Source organism: Leptodactylus fuscus, chromosome 10 (assembly GCF_031893055.1).
Source record: "Leptodactylus fuscus isolate aLepFus1 chromosome 10, aLepFus1.hap2, whole genome shotgun sequence".
Classification (NCBI taxonomy): domain Eukaryota; kingdom Metazoa; phylum Chordata; class Amphibia; order Anura; family Leptodactylidae; genus Leptodactylus; species Leptodactylus fuscus.
This window is the reverse complement of record NC_134274.1, coordinates 17,008,263-17,035,932: the sequence shown is the minus strand read 5'-3', so window position 1 is coordinate 17,035,932 and position 27,670 is coordinate 17,008,263. Positions and strand designations below refer to the sequence as shown.

Here is a 27,670-nt window from a genome sequence, read left to right as displayed (position 1 = left end):
CGCTCATCTCTAATAAATATTAATATTATAAAAAAAAATTGTATTAACAATAATAGGAATAATAATTACAATAAATTAAATTATTTTTTTATCCTTTACTTGAACAGACTCAGAACTCAGTAAATATTTACTCTGCAGAGGATATATCAGATTGTGATAATGAATATATAAATGAATATCATCATATTATTATTGCTATAATAATAATAAAATAATACCAATTACGTTACATTGAATCTTTTTTTTTCGACTTTATTTAAAGCAGACCTTGACTCAGTAAATATTTATTCTGCAGTTGTCGCCTCTTCCTCGGAGGGTATAACAGCTTGTGCTCAGTTTGCTATGTAGTTAATATCAGTTAGACATACGGACGGTCAGTCTGTCCCGACATTATGCTGCCTATGTTCCTTTACATGGTTCTGATATTTCTACAATTGGGCTCCAATGTAGACACAAAACTGTGAGTGTTGTCAGAAATGTTTCCAATGTATTTGTTTGATCTTTGTTGCGATTGTTTTATTCTTTATCTGCCTCAATGTTGCTGTAATATCTGAGATGTCCCCATTGTAGAGTATTTGATCAGGGGTGTGCTGGGTAAGGGGGGACCTTTGGTTGGTCATGGGGTTGATCTATGGAGGAGCAGAAGACCTTATCCATTGACTGTGTCAGAATCAGCCTTAGTCCAGGCGTTATTAGTTCTTGGTATTTTGGGGAAATCCTCCTCTCTCTCTCCTACCACCTCCTTGAGGGACTTTTACAACCTCCCATTTTGGTATATTTTGTTGTAATATGTGTACTGGTTATTATGTTACTATAAAAGACAGAAACATAAGCAAAGAAGGAAAAAGTCATTGAACAGTGTTGTGAAATAATGTTACCCTTGTCAAGGTTTTGGTTAATATTACAGATATGTAATACTTAGAGTTGAGCGAGTAGTTTTTGATAGAGTAGGTATTCGAAATATTCGTACTATATTGAATACTACTGCTGCTATTCACACTAAATAGTACACAGTGTATAGCATTCGGCCAATCAATGCTGGTTCTACAGCAGGCTCGTCCTTGCTAGTCAGGAGAGCTGGCAGATTGCTGTTACGAGGGAGCTTACTTTTTCTCATAGGATTGAATTGACCAGCGTTGATTAGCCAGTGTACAGCATTTGGCCAATCAACGCTGGTCCTGCCAGAGGCTCTTCTGTGAGGAGGCGAAGTCTAAGATCGGACCACAGCAGTCTCCATTGTGGTCTGATTTTAGACACCGCCTCCTCACAGACGAGCCTCCGGCAGGATCAGAGTTGATTAGCCAAATGCTGTACACTGGCCAATCAACGCTGGTCAATTCATTCCTATGAGAAAAAGTAAGCTCCCTTGTAACATCAAGCTGCCAGCTCTCCTAACTAGCAAGGACGAGCCTGCTGCAGAACTAGTGTTGATTTGCCACAGGCTCGTCTTTGCTAGTTGGGAGAGCTGGCAGCTTGCGGTTACGAGGGAGCTTACTTTTTATCAGCGCAACTGCAAGCGCTGTGCAGTGAAAGCGCACGTACAGTGCTCCTCCTAAACACTCTCCTCCTGCTACTCGGGGACCTGGTGACTATCCTTTAGTTTAATAGTGGTTTCCCCTGAAATGAGCATTTTTTCCCATAGACTATAATGGGATACGATATTGGATCGAGTAGTTGAATATTGAGGCTCTACTCGAAACGAATATCGAATCTTGAATATTTCACTGTTCGCTCATCTCTAGTAATATTGTCATCGATGGTAATGATGGGGTGTTATCCTATCAGAGACACTTGGTAGATCCATGTGCTCGATTGGAAATGTACATTACAAGTGAATATATTACAAGTACAGTCAATCTTCACAGCAGGATGATTCATTTCATATAGCTTATTCCTTATATTTTTCCACTTTATACCTTGTAGACGCTATGCTGTTATATTTCCCAACACAATGCACTCGAACCTTCCAAATCGTGTGTGTCTGCATTTAGAAAACATACAAGGAGATTGCAACATAATGATCACGCTAACCATAGGGAAGAAGACCACACCTTTGTTAACCAGGCTCTACCAGGAGAAGTCATCATTCTCCTGTATGTCAGTCCAGGTACGTAATCATTTTATATATCTCTAGTGTTATCTTAAATACATATAGTACAATCTTACATTGATCAATGAATGACAAATATTTGTAATAAATATAAGGACATTATATATGGGGTGCCAATGGGTACTCATAGGAAACCCATGCAAACACCATGCAGATGTTGCCCGTGGTCAGATTTGAACCCAGTACCCAAGTGCTAACCACTGAGCCACCATGCTGTATATGGATTTATATATGCCTTGGTGGTTGACTGTTATATCAGTATTAGGTCTATCAGAATACTAGCATTATCCATGACTTCGTCCGCGCCCCCCCCCCCCCCGCGTGCCCCACCTGCAGTGCCGCCCTAGTCCACCCGCCATTGCCTTGTGGCCACAGTGGGCCCTTCTAACAGAAGTGCGCCCATGGGTTACCACCTTGCGCTCCACTGGCCCCCTTGCCTTCCTCTCCCCCTGGCCCCCCACTTTTTTTCCCTACTCGCTCCAACATTCCCTTGCTCTGTTCTCCCTTCCTAACTCATGGCCCTGGGCCCCCTTTCCACCCCACCCTGTGCCCCCTTTTCTCCCCCTACAAAAATCCACCCCCAATCATGTGCCCTGTTTTTACCCTCTCTACCCACTGCCTCTGTACCTGAGGCTGTGACCACAGCCCCCCCGGGCTCCCCGGTGCACCGAGGTTACAGTGGTGCATGGGACTGGCAGAGCGTGCAGCGCAGCTGCTGTGTCCACGGACGTCACACGGCACAGGTAGACGGTGGGCTACGGGAGTTCCCTCTACCCCTTCTGAACCCTGGGCGGACTCACCGCCGGTGCATGTCACACATAGGCCTCCAGCGATGTCGGCATGTGCGGATTCCGGTTGCCGGCATCAGCTGCTCACGGCTACTGGCATGTGTGGCTCCCAGCTGCCAGCATGAACACCGCTATTTTTTTCCTGTGAATGTGCAGCCTGGTTGTAGGTCTATAGCTCCACCCCCGCAGTTACGTGGTCCAATTGGAGGCCCACGCCTGACTTGGTGACGTCAGATCAGGTCCTTCAGCCCAGACAGACCATAAATTCGGTGCTCACGGTCTGCAAACTGGGCAATATATACGGTGATGGTGAGGCGCCTATCTTCTTTTCCAGGTGCCATTGTAGGTATGTGCAAAATTTCAGTCAGATCTGTTCACCCATTGCGGTGTGATAGCGGAACAAACATCCAAACATCCAAACACACAAACATCCAATCACACAAACTTTCACATTTATAATATTAGTAGGATTATTTGGGTTTACACAAAAAATCTCATGTACCCTATATAATGTGAATCTCCATTCATCTAGCAACACCAAGGACAGACACAGACTACTGTAAAACTCTGTGCAAGAACAGTTATGGGTCCCTTGTTTTCCAATATCTCAGCATAGAGCATGACCTGACATCTCAGTTGCAATCCTCTATTAATAGTTAACCATGAAGTTCATTAGCAAATAAGCTGCTGTTAAGGTGATCGGGCCCCCTGACCTACTGGCCCTTTGTGCAGGTACACAGGTTGAACCAATGGTATATCCACCCATAGACCCTCCATGGATCCTGATCCATGTCACTTGGTGGATAATGCTCCTATTCACTTCTATGGGCGCAATGGAGAAATTCAAGGGTTTATTCGTCCATCCACCAAGTGACGTGTCTACTAGAGATGAGCGAGTAGTATTCGATCAAATAGGTATTAGATCGAATACTACGGTATTTGAAATACTCGTACTCGATCGAGTACCACTCGCTATTCGAATGGAAAAGTTTGATGCAGAACCAGCATTGATTGGCCGAATGCTATACAGTCAGCTAATCAACGCTGGTTCTTCTCCTACCTTTAGAAGTCTTCTCCGTGCAGCTTCCCCGCGGCATCTTCTGGCTCTGAATTCACTCTGCCAGGCATCGGGCCTGGGCAGAGCTGACTGCGCATGCCCACTTGTAGTGCGGGCCCGATGCCTGGCAGAGTGAATTCAGAGCCGGAAGATGCCGCGGGGAAGCTGCACGGAGAAGACTTCTCAGAGGATCCAGCCCGATCCTCACTCCTGGACTTGGTAAGTATAATTTGATCGAACGTTGCCTACCCCTGAAACGAGCATTTTCCCCCCATAGACTATAATAGGGTTCGATATTCGATTCGAGAAGTTGAATATTGAGGGGCTACTCAAAACGAATATCAAATCTCGAACATTTTACTGTTCGCTCATCTCTAGTGCCTACATTAAGTCTGGCTGCGGTCAGGCTGAATTCACAATGGGACGGAGAGGGGTGTATGCCTCCCTTTCTCAAAATTGTCTCTACCCAAAAGCCGGTATATTGTAGTCTGAGCATATACTTATACCTATATACATTATACTTAAGTGTTTGCACTGTTTCATTACGTTACAGGTTCCCAATGAATTGGACATCTTTCTCCAGTCCGGCAGACTGTTCCTTTCCATTCAGACGGCTGATGAGTTGATCCATGAAAGCAGAAGTATTGACATTAAGAAAAAAATGGACCCGCGTGCTGAAATTTTGATCCAGACAGACAAACCTTTATATAAGCCTGGCCAAACTGGTAAATTTGGGGTATAAGAAGCGTTAAAGCCAGTACATGAAATACAACTTTCTATTTGGGTTATATTTTTATCAAATAAACTCCCATGTCAAATAAAGGATCAGACTGGCCAAACAGTTTGACTAATGATATGTCCGGTGTGTATAATGAGGAAAATAACGGTATACATGTCAGTTCAGACTGGCCAGTACTAGAGATGAGCGAGTAGTTATCGATCGAATACCTTGCTGCCATAGGAATGCGTGTAAGCGGCCGAACACCAAGATTCGATGCGCTGAACCCCTTGGTATTCATCCACTTACACGCATTCCTATGGCAATGAGGTATTCGATTGAATACTACTCGCTCATCTCTAGCCAGTACATTACTATATTGTGAGCCCAAGCTCTTATACTATGGAGATCTAGCGGAAGACATCCTGATTAGAGGTGACTTCGGGGCCAGTCTCTTGTTACTCGAGTCTATTTCTTATGGGATCATTCACAAATAACCTATTAGATTTCATAGATGATTTATCTGGTGTTCACAATGATAACCAGGAGTATGATAAACTAAAGCGTGGACATGTACATGTTCTGTATAGATGGATGGTGGTCCTTCAAATCACTTCCTCTGATGGTCCATGTCCGCGTCTCCTAAAATATATATTCGTCTCATGTGGCTTTTATGTTCCCTATACATATATTGGAAAGTACAGACTACTTTAGCTAGAAAATAACATACCTAAAACATGGCATGCCCCTTATATTTGTTATGTTTTTTGCAGTTAAATTTCGTATTGTGTCGATTGATGGAAATTTCCAACCAAAAGAAATGGAGGTAAGACACAACATGGCACTAGCAACTTGTATTTTGTCCATTTTTCTCATTGTTATAGCTTTCCTGTGCTACAGTGTTAGTGCCAAGGTCTACTACGTAGGTCATAACGGGATTATAGGAACAAAATAATACCAATAATACTTTGGGAATTTTAATGCTTCTGAAGGAGTCTTTGCTACGTTGGTTGGGTAGTATGGAAGCAAGTGGTTACCATTGTGTTCATCTAGTACTCAGCTGGACTAACAGTGACATTTAAGGGGTTAAATGAGTTTGGGGGCCTCAATATCAGATCCATGGAGGTCAACTCCTAGCACTCTCACTGTTTCAAGATCCTAGTGTTGGGCATTTATGCTCGCCTTCCCTCACCTCTTTTGGGCCTTCTTGCGGTGTCCAGAAAACTGTGTCTTCCTTCTCCTCGTGCTCTGGTGCTCTTCTCTGACATCATGTTCCCAGGGTCACCAATGAGGCCTATGATTGGGCCTCAGCTGTGACATGGGCATGATGTGTGTCATGATGTCATGCTCTGGTGCTCTTCAGTGATGTCACGTTCCTGGAGGAGGAAGACATAGATTGCCAGACACCAAAAGGAGGTTTGAATGAGGTGAGAGAAGGCGAGTAAATAAAGGAATCATTTATTTTATTTTTATTTTTTTATATACCCCCATCGGCCTACAAGTATTATACTCTTTTGTCTGAAGAGACCCCAGAGTATAATAATGTCACGTCCTGTTCTATCCAAACAATTTCATCCTGAACCTCAAGGATTGAATGAGATCTGTATGAGTACCGGAAAAAAAAACATCTTCGAGAAACAATGTCCTTGTCCTTCAAGAGACAATGGCACTCCTCTCCAACTGCAGATGTTGGGAAAGATATGACTCAATCCTTGAGAGTGTATGTGTATGAGATAGTGAGACGAGATACGATGAGACCCATTAGTTGGCTTTCCATGCACCAAAAATTTGCCAAATCAGTTTTTGATTCCGTTCTGTAGTATGTTATTGCACCAACATTTAGGCAAGCTACATTCCTTTCCTGTAAGGACACATAAAACAACATAGTAAAGGTGGCGAACATCATGTAGACCATTTTTTTGGCTCATTTAGCTTAGTAAATCTCCCTAGTGTATTTCATAATGGAAAATCAAGTATTTTTGTATTGTTAACACTATTTTTTTTTTTTTTTTCAGCTTCCACTTGTAGAAATACAGGTAATAAAAATCACCAACTAATACCTTTGTAGCTGTCTGAAATACATTCACCTTTATAGAATAAGTGTATGGATCATTCATTGGAAAAGGTCACCACTGTCATGGCTTCTGTTCTTAATGGAGCCATAGAAGGTTATTGAATGGATCCCCATTAGAGATGAGCGAGTAGTACTCGATCGAGTAGGTGTTCGATCAAATACTACGGTATTCGAAATACTCGTACTCGATCGAGTACCACTCACTATTCGAATGTAAAAGTTCGATGCAGAACCAGCATTGATTGGCCGAATGCTTTACAGTCGGCCAATCAACGCTGGTTCTTCTCCTACCTTTAGAAGTCTTCTCCGTGCAGCTTCCCCGCGGCGTCTTCCGGCTCTGAATTCACTCTGCCAGGCATCGGGCCTGGGCAGAGCCGACTGCGCATGCCCGCTTGTAGAGCGGACATGCGCAGTCGGCTCTGCCCAGGCCCGATGCCTGGCAGAGTGAATTCAGAGCCGGAAGATGCTGCGGGAACGCTGCACGGAGAAGACTTCTCAGAGGATCCAGCCTGACCCTCACTCGTGGACTTGGTAAGTACAATTTGATCGAATGTTGCCTACCCCTGAAATGAGCATTTTCCCCCCATAGACTATAATAGGATTCGATTTGAGTAGTCGAATATTGAGGGGCTACTCGAAACGAATATCGAACCTCGAACATTTTACTGTTCGCTCATCTCTAATCCCCATCAATCCTGACAGAACCTATCAACCTATAATGGCGTCCATTACGTTTCTAGTGTTCTTAATGGTAAGACAACCATAGTGTGATCCAAGGGTTATGGTGGTAGCAAAAAGGTGTAATAATGGTCGTTTTAAAGCGAGTCTATCACCTCCCTCCAGCATGCTTCACTGTTATCACTGTGTTAAGGAACACATTACAGTGATAAACTACGTAGATTTATTATATCTGTCTCTTTTGTAGATCAGGAAAAAAGAACTTAGAATTCTTATGTAAATGAGGCAGTTAGTGCACTAGGGGCGGGCCTTCAGTGCACTAAACGCCAACCACAGCCCCATTCGTTGAAGGCCATACAGACTCCCCACCACCTCCTGCTCCCAGTTAGAGTTGATTCTCCTACTGTCATGACGTCACCCATCCTACGTGAGCTTCAACAGCAGATCTCCTAGGCCTGAAGGCCCTCCTCCAATGCACCATGCATTAAGGTAGTGTTTTAACAATGTAACACCTACATTTGTATTCCTCTCTTCTCTTCATAGGATCCAGGAAGAAACAGGGTTGGCCAGTTTTTGAACGTCAGTCTTACCCAGGGAATGGCTGATCTATTTTACCCTCTTTCCCCTGAGCCCAAGCTTGGGTTATATTCCATTCGGGTAAAAAATAAGATCCATATTTTTGCTGTGGAAGAATATGGTGAGGAGCATTATAAGGTCATCGGAACAGATTATTTTTCTCCATCATTAGGCTTATGTACTAACACATTTTCTATCTTTCCGGTCTAGTGCTGCCAAGATTTGAAGTCATCCTTGAGCTCCCAAATAGTATTCTAAAAACATCTCAGTCTTTTTCAGTAAAGACCTGCGGCAAGTAAGGGATCACATTGTGGGAATTTGAGTCAATGAAGAGGAGGGATTTAGCAGGAACTTGGGGTCTTCTGGAAAGTGACAAATTTACTACATTTTGTGCTCTGCACTCATACAAGGCATAGGTTTCAATTTCTGCTGCAAGCACAGTCTGAAATGCACCAAATTTTTGTTAAAAAAGTACCCCTCCTAATAAATTTAGTGCATTTTACTTAGACAGGCCTTTGATTAAAGGGTCTTCCAGGTTTATAATTGGGGACCTATCCGTAGAGAAAGGCCAACAATTAAAGATCATCAAGGGTCTAACGTCCGGGGCCTCAGCTGTTCAACATTCAGGCGTGGCCTCTTCAATATCTACATACCAGAGCCCCATTCATTTATAAAGTAGCTGTATTACCATCAGACCATGTGACAAATGAAGGTGATGTCACATGGCCTGAGAATTGGATGCTGCACCAAGACAGCACTGCTACTACTACAAGCAGCTGATCAACAGGGGTCCAACCCACCGGATCTTCAATTACCAACATTAATAAATGACCAATGTTATCCAGGACCAACATTAATAAATTTGGCACATGGAATGTGCTGTATTTTGGTACAAATGAAACCACATATAGCTTAGTAAATATCTACAGTTTTTGGGCATTTATAAATCTGTAAGATTCTCTACCACTCTTCAACTTGCAGGCAACAGGCCAAGTTGGCCTACAAGCATAGAACAAGTGGTAAGAATTGGTACTTACCTGTCTGCTCCCCGTCTCTTCCCGCTCCTTCCTGGTCTGTTAAAATAAAATAGGCTCTTTTATCTGGAAAGTCAGTATTGAATATAATAAAAGTCAGTATTGAATATAATTGTCTTCTACTAGGGAGCAACACGGTGACTCAGTGGTTGCCCTTGCAGCGCTGGAGTCCTGGGTTCGAATCCCGCCAGGAACAACATCTGCATGGAGTTTGTATGTTCTCCCTGTGTTTGCGTGGCTTTCCTCCCATTCTACAAAGACATACTGATAGTGGAAAAAATGTACACTGTGATCCCTATATGGGGCTCACAATCTACATTAACAAAAGAATTGTCTTCTACTAGACCTTTTCTGCCCATTTATGTGAAAACTTTGTCCTGCCAGACGATCCCTTATACTCTGTTAAACAAGTGTTTCTTGCTGTTTACTCTGTCTTCCAGGTACACATTTGGTAAACCAGTTCGGGGCACTTATAAGGGCAGTTTGTGTCCCAAAGGTGTTGATCTACCCTACCAGATTGGGTCTTCAAGGCCCTCTGGAACCTGTGCTAACTTTGATGGAAAGGTGAGATCTGTGGCGTCCGGTAAAGCAAGTCCGACCTTATTTCTGTAGAAATTGTGGAAGCATAAACATAAAGAGAAAATGTTATATTTGGTAGCCAGTGAAATTTTCTGGTGATGCTTTATATCGGTAATAATTATTCTATTAAATTTTACGTCCACCTTTGCATATATTCTCAAATCCTTCTAATAAACTGAAAAATTATCTAATTCTGTAAAATGTCTTAAAGGGGTGGTCCAGGGAATAATCTTAAATGACGTCCTGGGGGTTCCAGCCTGGTTCCTGGATATTATAGTCATCTAGATTTATCTGAATGCATTTTTAATATCTATGTAATGACTTTGTCCTTTGTCCTTTTAAATACTTATTTTTTGTATATATGGTCTTGTTATATGAGTAGTTTCATCCTATAAATAACCACTATGTCTTCTTTAGTTGGATCAGCAAGGTTGCTCCACAAACACTATAAGATCTTCCACTTTTCAGTTAACAAGTGATGTGGATAGAAACATGAGACTCGAAGGAGTGGTCACTATCACAGAAGAAGGGACAGGTGAGATCTCCATAAGATGAGATAACTATGGTCAGGAGTGAACCTAGCTTTTATGCCGCCTGAGGCCTACGACAGAAAGCCGCAACCCCCCCCCCGGGAGGAGGGGCAGAGTGGAGGGGACGGGGTGGAGCGGAGGGAAGGGGCGGAGTGAAGGGGGCTGGGTGGAGCGGACGGCGCAACGCTGCATCCACAGGGCCTCCCCAATCCACCGCTCACTTCCCATGCCGGGCTGCCGAGACGGTGACGCTAAGCCAGTCCAGGACAGCTTGTCCCGGACTGGCTTAGGTCAGCAAAAATGCCGCCCCCCCCCCCTCTGGGGGGCTCGGCATAGCGCCGCCTAAAGCGGTCGCCTCAGGTCGCCTCATGGGAGGTCCGGCGCTGACTATGTTCCAAGAATATAATGATGGTGTAATGATGTTGAAGTTTACGCTATCCTGCCTCTTGTGCACCTGCATGTGTATAACTAGGAAGCTTAGCAATCCTTTGGGGACCTGACAGCTAAGAGATGCCTCCTACTTTATGATATGAGAAGTTATAAGTATTCCTGAGGGTAATGGAGGGAAGAAAGGGACTGAGAAACCAAGAAATAGAGCAGCGGGTCAATGAGAGCCCAAGGAAAACTGGGAAAGTCACAAGTGAAGACCAGCTACGGGCTTACAGTTAATGTGGTTTTGGTGGAGAGAAGTCATGGTTCTCATAACACTATGCTATATAATATTTTACCCGTAGACTTTTATTGTTTTTTTTAATCTTTTCTTGATTTGTATGGTCGGCAAGTTCATGAAAGATTGTCTTTTTCTGAGCAGCTATGTGATCAGGACACATGAAATGTTAGCATTCAAAGGCCAAATCTGTTAAAGGGGTTGTCCGCAGCTAAGCTATTTATAACCTATTTTCAGGCTAGGCCATAAATACCTAGTCGGTGGAGGCCCAGGACTGGACAGCTGTACAGAGTTGCTTCCACCATCCAGCCTGTACACTATACACGGTTGGAAGCAGAATCTCTGACCCTGTATGGTGTCCGGGCACTATCGCTGTAGCTGAGTTTACACTAAATTCAATGGGAGGTGAATTGTAGTAATGGTGTCTGGCTGGCTGGTTGGCTGGCTTTCGGAACCCAACGATCAGGTACTTATGGCCTATTCTACTGATAGGTCATACAAAGCTTAAATGCAGTCAAACCCTTTAACATTCCAAAAAAACAGATGTTCCCTTCATTACTTTTCTTCTTGGCTGGACAGGTATGTGTTTCACAAGATAGCAGTAGCATTTTTCAACATTGAATCAAAAAGTGATATCCTATGTCAGGCTACCCATTGTTTTGAGAATTACAAGATTTCAGGAGTAACTATAAATACTATTATGTATGGACCATGGATCATGATATTATGGACTAAAAACAATGCAATAAACCACAAAACTCTACTCAAATCACCCCCCACCCCATACAGCTGTCACCAACTAAGAGGAAGATGAGACTCCATGGACTGTTATACCCCAAATCACCCACCCCACCCCTCCACCCCCATACTCCCCCCTCGACTCCAACACCCCCACACACACTTTACTAGCTTTGGCAATGCCAAATATCCATTTGGACGTGCCAATAAAACCTATTTGATTTTATTTGATTTGATATAGTCCTATGGACTTCCTCCATTGATGCCCTGTTATGACTCCATACAACTTGGAGCTCGTACGGAGCCGTAAATGTCTACATGCCTAGGGTCTTAACCCAAACTCCAATATGACAAAGCAAAATCCATGTTTTGGTTTTAACTCCAGTTACAACATTAAGTGTAGAAAATTGTAGAACATAAGTTACTTATTGACAAAGTGATCTCGCTATTGGTCTTGTAACTACAGTCACTTATGTCTACGCTTTTATTGATTTGCTTTGGATGAACCATTTCCATATAGGGGTCGAGCTTTCTGCAAACAGTGAAACCAGCATAGTTTCTAGCAACACTGTATCATTTTTGGATCCAAAGACTTCTTACAAGCCTGGCCTGCCTTACTCTGTGACTGTAAGTATCGTAGTCGATTGGATGTGCTGAACCTTCACAATAGAAGTTTTGTTTTTTCCAATGTGTGGGGTTCTATTCTAAATTTATCTATTGTAGTTAGAAGTGACTGATTCCAAAAAGAAGCCGGTCCCAGGACAGGAGGTGTATGTCACCTGTGAAGGTGGTGCTACGAGCATAAAGGAGACTTTGGTGACAGATGACAATGGCCAAGCTTCTTTCGTCTTACAAACTACAGCCAATTGGACACAAACATTTACGCTAAGGGTATATATCTATGATACAATTAGGACCAATCCTGGGGTCTGATACGTATTCCGTGATTTGCCACTATACGTATTGTCTTTTATATTCACAGGCTTCAGCAAAAAAGGATCCCGAACCGAGACGACCGTTTATGTTGTGGGTCCCAGAAGATGCTCATTTAATGGTGTATCCCTTTTATTCTTCTAGTAATAGCTTCTTAAATCTAAAATCTTTAGGGAAGGACCATTCATGTGGTTCAAAGCAAGAAGTCAATGTACAATATATTATAAGACGTTCAGCACTAGAGGAGGATACTAAAGTTCTGGAGTTATATTATCTGGTAAGTACACAACTCACTTTCTTTTGTTTTTGTATTTGAATTGCTAAATTTGAGTTTGGGTATTTGGCTACCTGTTAAATATGGAGCTATTGATACGTATTACTTTCTATATAGGTAACGTCCAATGGCCACGTAGAGTTATCTGATTCACAGAAAATAGTAGTACAGACATCTGATAAAGGTGAGAATACTTACCTATGTATCAATGAAATTTTCAAAAATTCTAAAACCATTATATTTAACACATTGGGAAAGATTTAGTAAAAACGGAGTTTTATTTGTCAGTCTTGATCTCATCTACACTAATCTTAAAGCACCAAATTTTTTAAGTGGGTAATGCTTCTTAATAAACTAGCCACATTCCTTGCCCTTCTTGCACCAGAAACCCAATTTTATGCCATTTAGAAGCTACATATTTGCTACAATTTTTGCCAAAATTCTAGTAAATTGTTGGGCCATGCAAGGCCACTCTCCTCCCGTAAAGCCATTCCCACTTTTCAGATAAGTACAAAGGACAACGTGAAACTGCAAAAAGTTGCAAATTTTTGGGGCAGCTTTTTAAAGCCAGAAAGCTGGTGCAAAAACTTTGCTAAATCTTCCCAATTTTGTTTCTCTTATAGAATCAACTTATATTGATCATCCAAATATTATCAAGAATACATTTTGTTACAGCAGTTTCTTATTTTCTTACAGATTTACAAGGAGAGCTTTCCCTTAATTTTTCATTAAATCTTATTGAATCTCCATCCATTTATGTATTAGCGTATATTTTTCTACCAAGTGGAGAGTTGGTTGCTGACAACTTAGAAATCAAGATGATGAGATGTTTTAAGAATAAGGTAAGCGAAAAAGATTTTACTGAGATTTTTTTTTTTTTTTTTTTTTTTAATCTTGATAACCCCTTTGGAAGACCTATTACACATTAAAAAAAAAGAGTCGGACAACCCCTTTAAGACACTTTTTATCTGGAAGGAAACACTTATTGTGCCATCATGTGTGGCACCCCTCGAGGAGATTTTGCTTTCTAGACATTAGGGCAAATTAACATGACAGAGAAGGGTCACCTGCTTGGAACCTCCATCAATACAAAGAGAATCATTGCAAGAGGCAGCAAGGGTACATATTAGATGGTCACCCTTTATTTGAATGGGCATCCAGTAACAGTATGATAGGTGGCCACATGGCAGCTTCTCGTGGTGATAAAAGGTAAAAAAAAAAACCAAAAAAAAAACCACAACTGTGGTGATCTGATATCACAGGGGTTCTTTTATTCTAAGCAGTGATTGATAAAGATTATATACTTGAAAGTAGAAATTTGAATATTTTTTTGAACTTTTTGAATTGAAATATTCTGAAAATGTGTAAATTTTAGCCATCAAAAACTTTATGTAATACTGGATTTTTTTTATTATATTTTTGCCTAGGTAACGGTAGAATTCTCGTCAGGAATGGTCACTCCTGGATCGGATGTGTCTCTTGAGGTTCAGGCCACTCCTGGATCTCTCTGTGGCATGAGGGTTGTGGATAAGAGTGTGATACTGATGAAACCAGAAAATGAGTTGACTGTTGAATCAGTGAGTTTTTTTTCAATAAAAAATGGATAAAATGTGATAAACACGGGATAGTATAAAGGGACACTAGTGGGAAAACTGATATGACCATGAATGCAAAAATTTTATGTGGTCTGGCATTTCTTACGCTAGGTTGACACCAACGCTCTGTCTCCGTTCTTTAAGTCCACTTGGGGACCCCAAAAACAGAAACCCAATCTGCTTAAAAAGCAGTTACCCACGAAGCCTGCGGACCCACAGACTATAATGGGGCCCGCAGGATTTTCCACCTGAAAATGCACATAAAATCAAATCAACATTTGTCAAGCCCAATGGGGAATGGAATCCCCAAACGGAAACCAAGTGCAGATGTGAACTGAGCCTTATAAACTCAACCATGATATCTCTGTTCACCATAAAAAGGAGGTCATGGCTGAGTTTCAGAAATTAGAAAGTTTTTTCATTCCTGGTCATAGCCATTGGCAAACGATGAAGACAAAAGACTTTTACCACTAAGACAGTTAAAGAAATCTTTAAAACTACAAAATTTTTAGTTATTTATAGTTACAAAAATGTTTAATTTTAATTTCTGTTCTTTTAATTTAACACTTTAATGTCTATGGTATTTTTTAGGTCTACAATCTTTTCCAGGATCCATGGTCGACCCACCTATTTGGAATTGGAATGCCAATGGATTCCGAGCTCGTTCCATGTGAAAATGGTCCAGCTGGGGCATATCATGCGAACCCTTTTATGTATTTTCCTAGACAGGAGGAAATACATAAACTATTTGTGGTATTTTATTTCATTTTATAGTATGAAGCAATCATAGAAGAATGACACAATGTTTTACATTTTATAAATTTCCAGTAACATGTAAATCCCATCAATATTTGGTGTGACCTTTGTTTTTGGGACGAGGAGTCCTGGAAGTGATGATACGACCCCCACAGAGCCCTGATCTCAACATCATCCGGTTTGTCTGGGATGACATGAAGAGATAGAAGGATTAGAACAAGCCTACATCCGCCAAAGATCTGTGGTTACTTCAAGATGGCGGGAACAACCTCCCTGCTGAGTTCCTTCAAGAACTGTATGCAAGTACTGAGAAGAACTGATGGAAGGCAGAGGCAAAGGTCACACCAAATATTGATCGAATTTAGATTTCTCTCTTTCTCATTCACTTAATTTTGTTAATTGACAAATATAAACTATTAACCCTTTCTGAAAGCATTCTTGCTTTGCGGCATTTTTCCCACACCTGCCTCAAACATTTGCACAGCACTATACATATTGTATAGAGGATATAGGGGAGTTTTTCTCTTATAAACCCTAGCAGGCAGTTGATTTAGATAACTCCTGATGGAAACAACGGAAGACAACATAGCTTTATATTCTTAATATTAGAAGATACCCCCTTGATCAAGTTCCAGCTCTTCTCATCTCTGTCTGCTGGTACCTTTTATGTAGTCCCCCTGGACATGAAAATATGACCTCACGTGTAACCATAGGAGGGGGTCGATCCAAGAAGGACAAGGCCCTGGGAAGTATAGACACAATCACTGACTTAAGCCAGGGGGTCTACATTGCAAATATTTGGCACAATAGAATAAATAAAAGTAAAGCCTAGCATGCAAAAAATCAGACCCACAAACCAATAGGTGAGGGTTCTAGAAATGTTAATCACACTTTTTAGGTATTTATCTGTAGGGACGCCCCTTTAACTATTTTATACATTATTTGAAATGTGTATTACTATATACCTTCTATAAGAGGACATATAACTCACCTTATGGCTATTCCATTTCTTGGCTGTACACAACACAGTAAATGCATTTGGTTCCATTCCCCTCCCTTGTTTTTTTTTTTTTGGATAGGGGTGTTGTTTCTTAACCTGTAATACTTTCAAATGCAGGACATACAATTAAGAATCATCACAAGTGCTGAAGTTAAAAAACCTATGCATTGTCCTCATTCCATACCGGTAGACGCTGGACCAGGAATACTAGTTCCAGGTAACCCATTTAGCCCTGAGCTAGTTCTATATGCTGAGACACTTGTAGTACTAATCGAAGTATTGAGCCACATTTATAGTCTGATGGAATGCATGCATGACATATTGTGATGGATGGCATATTGTGAATGAAGTTGTCATTTAATGGTTAAAATGAATCAGTAGTGCTTCAACAGTCTCCATATACAGCCCAATCCTTAGAAATGTTAAATGAAAGGGGTTTCCAAGGACTTATGAATTGATGATCTGTCCTTTGGATAGGTCATCATTTAAAGATCAGCAAAGGTCCAACATCCGGGCCCTTGGCTCTGGCCAACTGTTTGATCATGAGTGTCGCAGCCTCTTATATACTAACCAGTACAGTGTCGTACATTTATACAGTGGCTGTGCTTGGTATCACAGCTCAGTCCATTCACTTAAACGGGATTGAGGTGTCACCAAGCCATGTGACTGATGGACATGATGTCACATGGCCTGTGAAGGGGAATCAGGGCTTCAAAAGTGTTACCTCCACTTCAAACAGCCGACACCCAGGACTCCCACACATCTTCAATTGATGACTTATCCTAAGGATAGGTCACCAAGTCCTGGAAAAACCTCTTCATAGGAAACCCATTAACCCTTTAAAGAAATTGAAAAATATGGACATGTTCGTCATAGAACATATTGGTCGTGGTAATGTTTATGTGTATAGGATATTCATTGCAGTTCTTATAGTAAGATTTGCTTTATAAAATGGACACGTTTTTCTTTATAGTTGTCTATTATGCTTTGACTGTAGAAATAATGTTTGTCTTTTTCTTCTTATTGAAGGAGGTGTAGGCATGGCACCTTTTCCTGCAGGAGTTGGACTTGCAACTGGTGGAGTTGGTGGTGTACCACCTGCTTTTGGAGTTGGTGGTGTACCACCTGCTTTTGGAGCTGCTGGAGTTGGTGGTTTAGGACCTGGTTTACCAGTTGCAGTCCCTACTACACTTGGCAATGAAATTCCAAATTCCCTTGGAAGAATTGGAGTTGTTAGAAAGTATTTCCCAGAAACTTGGATATGGGAGCTGACACCTATTGGGTAAGTCACTGACTTAAAATGCAAAGTAGCAAAAGCCAAATGTAAAGCTTATTGTCAATGATAACACAGTTTTCTATTAATTAATAGTATGGATGAATATAAGAAATATGCTTCCTTCTGCACTTATCAGACAGAATGACTTTTTACATACTAGTCTATGGAGAAGGGAGGAGAATGACATACTAATAGATGCAGCTGCTACATTCTGCTACTTTGTGAGTGAGGGAACCCTTGTAACACTGCTAAGTTCAAGACAAGACTCTACCACTGCACAAAATGAGGCAATACAGCAATTAACAGCCTCCCCCTCCCCTCTCCATAGATTGTGTGTGAGCTGGATATGGAAATGGACTCTATGTAAACAAACAGACTGACTGAAGTAGGAGAGCAGCTTAATAAGGGTTGGGTTTCTCTGTAAGAATACCGAAAATCTCCTAGACCAAAAATAGCACAAAAATAGGCCCCTAATAAAAGAGGGCCTTAATATTCTGGAAGACAAACAAATTTGGGGATGTTGTTTTTTATCTCATTGGTTGATTCAAAAATTGTTAATATAGCCGCTCTCTAGAACTCTAAGGAAAACTAGTTATTTTTTTCAAAAATTCCAACATGTCATGGCAAAATACGGTAAGTATTTTGTACCAGCCATAACCAAGAAAAAAACTAAAATGGAAATATTTGCACCCCTTCAATGTTCCAGGCTGATGTTTATTGTTTTGGGTTACGAGGCCACCGTACTAGTTGATATAGTAAAAGTAATTAACTAACCCTTTACTTTGTATTTTTCAGTAACTCTGGTAAGGCCAAACTGGATCACTTGGCTCCAGACACCATCACAGATTGGGTAGCAGGAGCTGTCTGTATAGGACCAAATGGGTTTGGCCTTTCACCCTCGGTACCCCTGAGAGTTTTCCAACCATTCTTTGTGGATCTTGCCTTGCCATACTCTGTGGTCCGGGGAGAAACACTTGCTCTGAAAGCATCTGTATTTAATTACTTGAAGCAATGTATAAAGGTAATAAGATCATCATAAACTATCTACATATTTCAGTACACATTACATTTCGACTGACGGTGGCCATAGTAAAGAGAAGTAAGGACATATTTTTCAAACATATGTAGAAAATTGGCGCAGAAGTGACTGCATCTTCAGCCGAATTGTGCTGAAGATGCAGAACTTTCTTTATTTTATTTCCTGCTTGATACTTTTTATGACCAACCAAGACCACCAAGTCCACCAACCACCAAGAAACTGGATCATGTGATCATCTCTATATTTAAGAAATTGCTACTCACTGACCTCTGTTTTTTGGACAGGTTCAGATAATGTTGCTTCCTTCCCTTGAGCTAGAACTGGAGGCCTGCCCCGAATGTCAGTACAGCAGCTGTTTATGCGCAGATGAGAGTAAAACATTTCAATGGAACGTCAAAGCTGCCCAACTAGGTGACATATAAAACTCTGTCCTAAAATCAAAAACTTTATTGCTTTTTATCACTTTTTTATTTTTTGTAAATGATGTGAGCTTTCATGAATTTTTTCAGATCATCAACCATCAACCCCAAAGATAAATTAGAAATAGATATTGTTAATAAATAATTATATAAATGAGGTATTTGATGGATTGGGGACCGGCTTACAGCTGCAGTATGATATACGATGTTTGATATACAAACAATCTCATCATTCATTAGATTGTAACATTACAGCCATCCAAAATCGAATGTCTCTGGCCAGTTTATTGGTCGTATAAGCAAAACTTAAGACATTGGTCACACTTTATTATGTGTTCACATGTAGGAAAAATAGATAAAGTTTGTAAGAAATCAATTCATTTCTAAGTTATTAGTCAGACTTTTTATATCTGCAAAAATGGAAACAATAACACCAGTGCGAAGCAACATAGAAATCAGTAGGATCCATTTATTGTTGTATTATGATAAGAAACAAAAACATACAAAATTCTGCCAAAAAGCAAAGCAAAAGATGAACTTTGTCCAATGGACAGAATTCTAAAAATGCAGTAAGTTTATCCCTTCAGTGTTTTAGTTCCATAAACCTTTCAATGTTTTAAATAATCTGTCGGTCTATGGGGTAAAAATATTATCTGTGGTCTATTAAAGAGAACCCTGGTCCTGTCTATGTGACCTTTTAGGGCATAGGGGTATCTTAGACAGCCATATTTGAGAGATCTGCTTAAGAAGAGGACTCTAGATATAATTAAACAAAAACATAAAATGTCTGTATAATGTGCAAAAAGTTACTATATGGGGAAGGATAGTAGCGAGTAGTTGAACTATTTTTCTTAATTATTGTCAATGTCATAACACTAATAAGATAAATGCTGATCCTTCTCACAGTATAAACAGGAAAAGTGATCTCTACAAAACAGGAAGTCTCATTTTATTGTGGACAACATATTACTGAAGGATTTCATGATTATGTTATATGTTTTGTATACCCTTTTCTAGGGAAGGTGAACATCACTGTGAGGACAGAGGCTGTGAGATCTCTAGATTTGTGTAATAATGAAGTGCCCCTTGTGCCCAGAGAGGGCAACATTGATACAGTAATAAAGCCACTCATTGTTAAGGTCAGTGACCTCATATACTGTACATTGAAGCAAATACAATATAAGTGATCCACTATCAGACTGAATTGTTTGTATATTACACATTCATCCATTACTCTTACTTTGGATCTTTAGCCAGGTGGGGTGTTGGTGGAGAAGTCTCACAACTCTATGATCTGTATCCAAGAAGGACAAGGTAAGCAGTAGCACCATTATTACGTATTATTAAAGGTGAGGTTCATTTATTATCAAACATACTGAAACTTTGGCTTTCATTTTATATCTTTGTTCTTTAGAACATTCAAAAACCGAAACAATGTCCCTGAAGTTACCCTTAAATATTTTAAAAGATTCTGAGAGAGCTTATTTGACTGTTGTGGGTAAGGAAAGATTATCACTTATGCATCTTTAATTTACCTTAACTAAGCTTGGACGATTTGCACAGTAATTTTTTTTTTTTCGTAATTCCACATTCAGAAATTTCTTAATTTATTAGTTTTAATCATTTTTATGTACTTCCCCTTTAAAAATAAACTGTGTCTTCTATTTCATCCTTAAAATGGAAAAACACATTTTCTAATTTACTCATTTCATTGTTCTATAAATCAGATTTTCTGTTGGTTAAACACATTTTGTACACTGTTGCTTCTTTTTACTATAGGAGATATGATGGGCACAACTCTTGAGCACTTGGACCACCTCCTTTCCATGCCTTCTGGCTGTGGTGAACAAAACATGATTCGTTTTGCTCCAAATATTTTTGTTCTGAAATATCTGGAGAAGACTAACCAGTTGACTGATGAAGTTCAGAGTAAGGCAACTAACTTCATGAAGAATGGTAAGTCATCATAAATATTTCTTTCATTTCTTTCACCGGTTCAAGTTCAGTGACAAATCAACTTGAGAGTTGTGTTCCAGATACAACATGCCTAGTAACATGATTGTAGCCACTTTCCCATGTAATTCCATTTTCATGTCCAAATAGTATTCTCCCATTGGCATCTGTCAATCAAATTCAAGACTACTGGATCTCATCTCATCTTATGGTACCATACTATAGTAGACCAAATAAATAGGGCACGGAGAACACATCCATCTATCCAGAAGCAGTTATGGATGATGACATATAATCCTGAGTTTAGTTGATAAATAAAGTGCACACAACTTTTAAAAATTTCTTGCTGTTCTCCAGGGTACCAGAGACAATTGAAATACAAACGTAATGATGGCTCTTACAGTGCATATGGTACAAGTGACTCTGAAGGAAACACGTGGTGAGTATTCTAAGATACTTACATATAAATTGGTCAAGCTTAATGGGTATCTATGCAAAAAGTTACATATACCCTTACCTTCATCTACCATTTTTTTTAGGCTGACTGCATTTGTGGTGAAGTCATTCAGTATGTCCCGACCTTATATCACTATTGATGAAGATCAGCTCAGCCTTTCCTATACTTGGTTAATAAGAAACCGATACTATACTGGCTGCTTCCGTAATGTGGGCAAGCTGTTCCAGTCTTCCATGAAGGTACAATCAATTGTGTGGTTTGTGGTATGAATGATCTAGGGCATAGTAATAGATATAATGAAGAGAAAACCAAAGAATAAAATGGGCCCCAAGTTAATGGGTTAGTAGAAGCCTCAATTCATTCCTTTCTTTGGCAAAAATTTGGCATATAATACTTCATCCAGTTCTCCATTGCCTTACGTGCCAACATTCTGCAAGCATCAGAGAAGAGAGTCCTTGAAGCGTTTACATTGCTTGCTGTAGCCGAGGACAAATTTATGAAGTTTCCTAAAAATCAAATGAAAATAAGTCTCCAATGATTAATACGTCCATGAATTTTATTCTATTTATCTTACAGGGGGGTGTTGAAGATGATGTGTCCCTTTCTGCATATGTAACAATAGCACTGTTGGAGGCAGGTAAATCTCCACAAGTAAGTAGTCACCAGTTTATAATTTCATTTGATATACAGATTAAATTTCTGTTCTAAGTAGTCTATATTTATATCCTATGCAACATTAGTGTAAAATATACAGGTAGCGTTATAAGGTGGTTAAACCGGAAGTTTCCCACAGCCCCCTGTCTTTTTGGATCCTAAGATTTAGAGCCCCCCTATGAAAAATCTGAGCACGCTAATAGAGAGAAATGTGCAAATCTATTGTAAAATAGCGGACACCTTACTTTGTTTCAAATGGACCACCAGTGCAGAATGGGAATACTTGAGAACTTTTTGAGATTCGTACTGAAAAAAGTAGAAAAAGACAAAAAGTGGCAATTGCCCTCAAGAGCCAGCACATCAGAGGTTTAGAGTGAAAGACTGGTATGGTAAGGTTATATCACAAACATTGTATAAAAAGGGTATATCACTGATTCAAACAGGAACATTTAGGTACTATTGACCCCAAAAGCGAGCCCAAGGAGGGGAAAAATACCATATACCAGTATTTTGAGAGGTTAGATGATTGGAAATCTACGGAAAAGAACTGTGAATGTATCCACAAAGCTCTAATAGAGACGTTTTGCTTTCCAGGACCCTCTTGTAAGAGATTCAGTTCTTTGCCTACAACAGCTTGCTTTGACTATTAATAATATGTACACCCAAGCATTGCTGGCCTACGCCTTCACGTTATACGGAGACACGGATTACAGAAGGATCTTATTGGATAGACTGGAGCAGAAAGCTGTGAAAAAGGGTAAACGTTGTAACACTGATAGATCATTACAACAATGTGGATGTGAAACGTAATGAACACGACAGATCTTATAGTATTATCTGTCTTTTATTACAACCAATTAAATCTTATCTTAAGTTTTCTAACCTTGCTAGAAAAAAATTGCAACTTCTTTAGACTGAGGCCACATGTTGTAGAAATGCAGAGGGAAAAAGCAGCAGAAAATACGTTGTGCTTTATATGGCCAGTGAGTAGAGATGAGCGAACAGTAAAATGTTCGAGATTCGAGATTCGTTTCGAGTAGCCCCTCAATATTCGACTACTCGAATCGAATCCTATTATAGTCTGTGGGGGGAAAATGCTCGTTTCAAGGGTAGGCAACATTCGATCAAATTATACTTACCAAGTCCACGAGTGAGGGTCGGGCTGGATCCTCCGAGAAGTCTTCTCCGTGCAGCGTCCCCGTGGCATCTTCCAGCTCTGAATTCACTTGCCAGGCATCGGGCCTGCAATACAAGCGGACATGCGCAGTCGGCTCTGCCCAGGCCCGATGCCTGGCAGAGTGAATTCAGAGCTGGAAGACGCCACAGGGACGCTGCACAGAGAAGACTTCTAAAGGTAGGAGAAGAACCAGCGTTGATCGGCCGACTGTATAGCATTCAGCCAATCAATGCTGGTTCTGCATCGAACTTTTCAATTCGAATAGCGAGTGGTACTCGATCGAGTACGAGTATTTTGAATATCGTAGTATTCGATCGAATACCTACTCGATCGAATACTACTCGCTCATCTCTACCAGTGAGCAAAAACTGCAACCTGTTATATTTGTTTCTCACTTATCCTTACTGTGTTTTTATTACGATGATCAATGGTAAAGATGGGCAACTGTATTGGCAACCAAAACCCCAAACCACATCGGATGAGCCATTCTGGCATCGGGCGTCCTCTACGGATGTCGAACTGACATCTTATGTGTTACTGGCTCTGCTCTCAGCACCTACAAAAAATTTATTCCACGCAGCACAGATTGTAAATTGGTTGAGCAAGCAACAAAATGCATTTGGAGGCTTCTCTTCCACTCAGGTAAAGTCTTTGATATTCTATTAAAATTGGTATTTATACTGCATATAGCTTGACCCTGCAGCAGTATATTACATAGGCAATCCAATGTTAATGTTAACGCTGAGTGTTTCCAATCTTTCCTTCTCATTAGGACACTATTGTGGCACTTCAAGCCATGGCTTTATATGCAGAGGCCACGTTCAGTAACAAAGGAGGTGCAACTGTGACAGTGACTTCCACCCAAGGTTTTCAGGAACAGTTTAATGTGAACAAGGACAACCGACTTTTGCTTCAGAGAACAACACTGCCAGAAATCCCTGGAGAATATACTGTAACATCGAGTGGAAGTAGTTGTGTCTTTGTACAGGTCGGTGAGAATAGTCAGCTCACTTGCTCATAATGTCTACAACCATTCTACTAGTTGTAATTTAGATGTTCACTATGAAGCCATTCTACATTGGTTCAGCCCGTGCAACTGGGGCAGGGGGGGGTGGTATGACCCTAACAGTAGCTTTCTAGTATCTTGGTAATCTAACTAAGCTTCTTATTTTGCAGGCACTACTAAGATATAATGTCCCATCCCAGAGGAACGAGGCTACCTTCATGATCCGACTGGATGTAAGAACAATTCAATGCACTAGAGGTCTTCGGAAAAGGCTACAAATCAACATTTTTGTAGCGTGAGTATGAATAAGTAACTCCACAATAATCCAATATAGGGTTTGTGTCCCAACTCCTAGAAGAGTTCTTATATTCGACTTACCCTAGGACGTGTCATCACTTTCCGATCTGTGAATGTCTACTGCAAGTATTGCAAAATAAAGGAACTGAGAAACTCTTGGTATTTGTTCTGCGAAGTGCCTCTACTGTCTAGGTGAGGTGCAATACTATGACCAGAGTGAATGGGGATAAGCAGCATAACCTGCATAGTGCCTGGATTAGGGTGAAATGGTGGAAGAAAATTCAGAAGGTGCAGTGGTGTCCCATCGAAATCTGCAAGTCCTTCATTCTAGCAATCAACAAGGGTCCCAGCAGTCAGAACCCATGATAGAGCAATACGCAAGGAGAATTGGAAAGTTGCAAATTACGTAATATCTTTTTCCACAAAGTCCATTTATTGGGACATGCATTATTGTTCTAAATAAGAGGGAGAAAATAATAGGTATGATACCTGAAATAAAAAAAAAATGGTACAAGGCAAGCTTGCGAGACTGCTCAGGTCACTTCATCATGGAATGGTATACCAGATACATTGCACATTTAGGATATGCTGGGGATTTGAGAAACTAAAGCGTGTATACAATGAGCTGTGGCTATGTTACACTGTAAGTAAATGCAGGTTGTTAAATACTATTGTCCTAGTTTGCACTGTACTTTATTATGGAGTATCAGTGCAACTAATGGCTTGGATTCCATTTGGGGATTCTGTCCCTAAATTTGCTTGATCAATGCAGAGAGAAAAGTCTTACAATAGGTTGGACTTGATGGACTGATGTCCTCATCCAACCTCATCTACTATGTAACTATGTAAGCGGAAACCCAGCGGACCTGTTATAGTCTATAATGGGTAACCGCTTTTTAAGCGGATTGGGTTTACATTTTTCGAGCCTAAGAATGGATACCCAAGCGCAGGTGTGAACCTAGAGTAATATTGCGACATTAGTCTGCAGCGAGTGTACACAAGCTAAAGAGACTAGACAGAATTCTGTAATAACAATAAGCAAACCCTTATTATACAATCGTCATTGTTTCTTATTTGCTTTTAATAGTTATACCGGATCAAGACAGAAATCAAACATGGCTCTTATTGAGGTGAAGATGCTGTCAGGTTTTTTCCCAGTGAAAAGCTCAATCGAACAGGTGAGTACTGTATATCTCATATATGGCTTCACTGTGTCCTCACATATAACATGCAAATTACAAAGATTTATTGGTTATTAAACACATCAGAAGAAGTTATTGTTGGTGGTCTTGGTACTTGGACCTTCACTTTTGGACATCTCTCTGATGACGGCAGCATGGCTACATCTTTCTTGATAACTCATTATACCATCTAATCCTATTATTGTTCTCTTAATATGTAAATCCTCGGCAAAGATATGTTTTGGCCATTTATGGACACCCTTCAAATAATTTCCTGGAAAATGATCAAATAACACAAAACCAATAATTGACATTTTCCATATGTTTGTTTTCATAGTATTGGTCAAAGTGAGCAGTCCAAGTTGTAATTCAGACTAAACGTTCATTGATGAGTTTCATTTGTATAATTTTTATTTATATTTTTTATCTTTTATGTTTTCGTAGCTAAAGGCATATAAGGTGATTCAGCGGTCAGAAGAAGAGGATGACACTTTAACACTCTACATGGATGAGGTCTGATCTATTTCTATGTTTATAACATTGGTCATTGTATCAAGACTGATTTTCTTAGGGCCCCTTCACACGACATAAACGCTCGGCTCATTCCGAGCCATACACGCAAGCGCTTCTAAACACTTCCCATTCACTTCAATGGGAGCGCGCGTAAAGCCGGCTTTACAAGCGCTCCCATTGAAGTGAATGGGAAGTGTTTAGAAGCGCTCGCGTGTACGGCTCGGAATGAGCCGAGCGCTTACGTCGTGTGAAGGGGCCCTTATACATATTCCTTTGGATCCCACCCAAAAAACCCATGTTGACCTCACGGCCCCTGAATCTTGGGCTTACATTTTTACGGACCCATAAGTTTCACATCTAATAATACAACAAATGCAAGGCCCTAAATCATAACTTCCATCACCATAAGAACATATAATTGTCTTTTATCACTATTTCACTTTCTGCCTTATTTCTTCTTTTGCCATATTTCATATAATCTATAGCTCGGACGCACGGTCACCAGTTTTGCTCTAGTAGTTGAGCAGGAATTTCCTGTAATGAACCTGAAACCAGCAGCTGTAAAGATCTATGATTACTATGAGAAAGGTAAGTGTGTCTGGTGATGTCATCACTCTGAGTGGTATACAGTATGTATCACAGAGGGTTGATACACAACTAAATTGAGGATTCATATCCAGGTGTCATCCACGGTCTTCATTGACCCATCCATTTTATTGAATAAGCCACACCACTAATGTGGTCAGGTATAGGGCCTGCTCCCGACTCTTGAATGCGGCATGGACACACAACTATGGATGTGTATAGTCCCATTGAAATGCATGGGCCCGTACTTTTATCTGCAATTGCGTGTACTTGGGGCTTTACTCTACAGATCCAGGCGCAGTCAGCTCACCATAGTGGTCTATTTAAAGAGTAGGGTCCATTATTGTTGTCTGGTGGCCTTATGATTTATGTGCATACCACTGATCACTCCTGAGATAATCCTGAAAAAATGAACCTGTACAAATAATTGACAAAATTCTTCTGTTTCAGAGGAATATGCCATTGCAGAATACAACTCACCCTGTACATGGTAAGACATTGGCTTTTTGGTAAAATCACTCTTTATTGAATGCTAGAAGCAGACGGTGGGGCCCATAGTACAGTTCTATTAAACAGATGGCACCTTCTGCTTCTGACTTCATATAATGCCCAATTGCAAAGGTTGACGGGAACAGGTGATCGGTGTGGGGTTGGGTGTCAGAATCCCATGATCCGATACTGGATAGATCATCAGTATTAAAAACATCGATGAGTCGGAGACCACTTTAACCCATGTAAAAGACTTTATTTTGGAAAGGAGGAACAAATCTTGGTGTTAAACACCATCTTATCTTATTTTCTTTAGGTTTTAAAAGAAGATAAGGATTCCACCTCAAAAAATCCCAACCTCAAATATCAACTGAGTCTATAGAGAGAAACCATAAATGGTGTTTGATGTGCTGATGATAATAAAATGATACATCTTATGATATGCTAGTCCTTGTGTTTTATGCATAAAAACAGACTTAAAATATCAGACTTTCGGAGGTAAAACCTGACATGTTGT

General features: G+C 40.4%; 1 protein-coding gene across 1 annotated transcript; it reads left to right on the top strand.

The window, feature by feature from the left end:
* Positions 1–307: 307 nt before the first annotated feature.
* On the top strand, positions 308–27,183 carry LOC142183465 (alpha-2-macroglobulin-like protein 1). The gene is made up of 35 exons (XM_075258565.1): positions 308–460; positions 1,924–2,107; positions 4,509–4,680; positions 5,447–5,499; positions 6,689–6,709; positions 7,969–8,122; positions 8,212–8,296; positions 9,476–9,599; positions 10,032–10,149; positions 12,070–12,176; positions 12,273–12,440; positions 12,532–12,759; positions 12,874–12,940; positions 13,453–13,598; positions 14,184–14,333; positions 14,943–15,104; positions 16,225–16,324; positions 17,191–17,389; positions 18,179–18,404; positions 18,707–18,833; positions 19,859–19,980; positions 20,095–20,155; positions 20,256–20,339; positions 20,621–20,797; positions 21,152–21,233; positions 21,334–21,490; positions 21,828–21,902; positions 22,500–22,662; positions 23,519–23,724; positions 23,855–24,070; positions 24,259–24,383; positions 25,473–25,563; positions 26,011–26,079; positions 26,565–26,667; positions 27,115–27,183. Exons 1-35 carry the CDS (start codon positions 393–395, stop codon positions 27,156–27,158), a joined length of 4,434 nt encoding a protein of 1,477 aa, XP_075114666.1. The 5' UTR covers positions 308–392; the 3' UTR covers positions 27,159–27,183.
* The last annotated feature ends 487 nt before the right edge of the window (positions 27,184–27,670 follow it).

Bases quoted from the DNA above. Each gene is read 5' to 3' on its own strand.
- LOC142183465 (XM_075258565.1), top strand. From the start codon at position 393: ATGCTGCCTATGTTCCTTTACATGGTTCTGATATTTCTACAATTGGGC. The intron at 20,340-20,620 runs GTAAGGAAAGAT...TTTTTACTATAG, and splicing joins AGCTTATTTGACTGTTGTGG to GAGATATGATGGGCACAACT. The intron at 26,668-27,114 runs GTAAGTGTGTCT...CTTCTGTTTCAG, and splicing joins CTATGATTACTATGAGAAAG to AGGAATATGCCATTGCAGAA.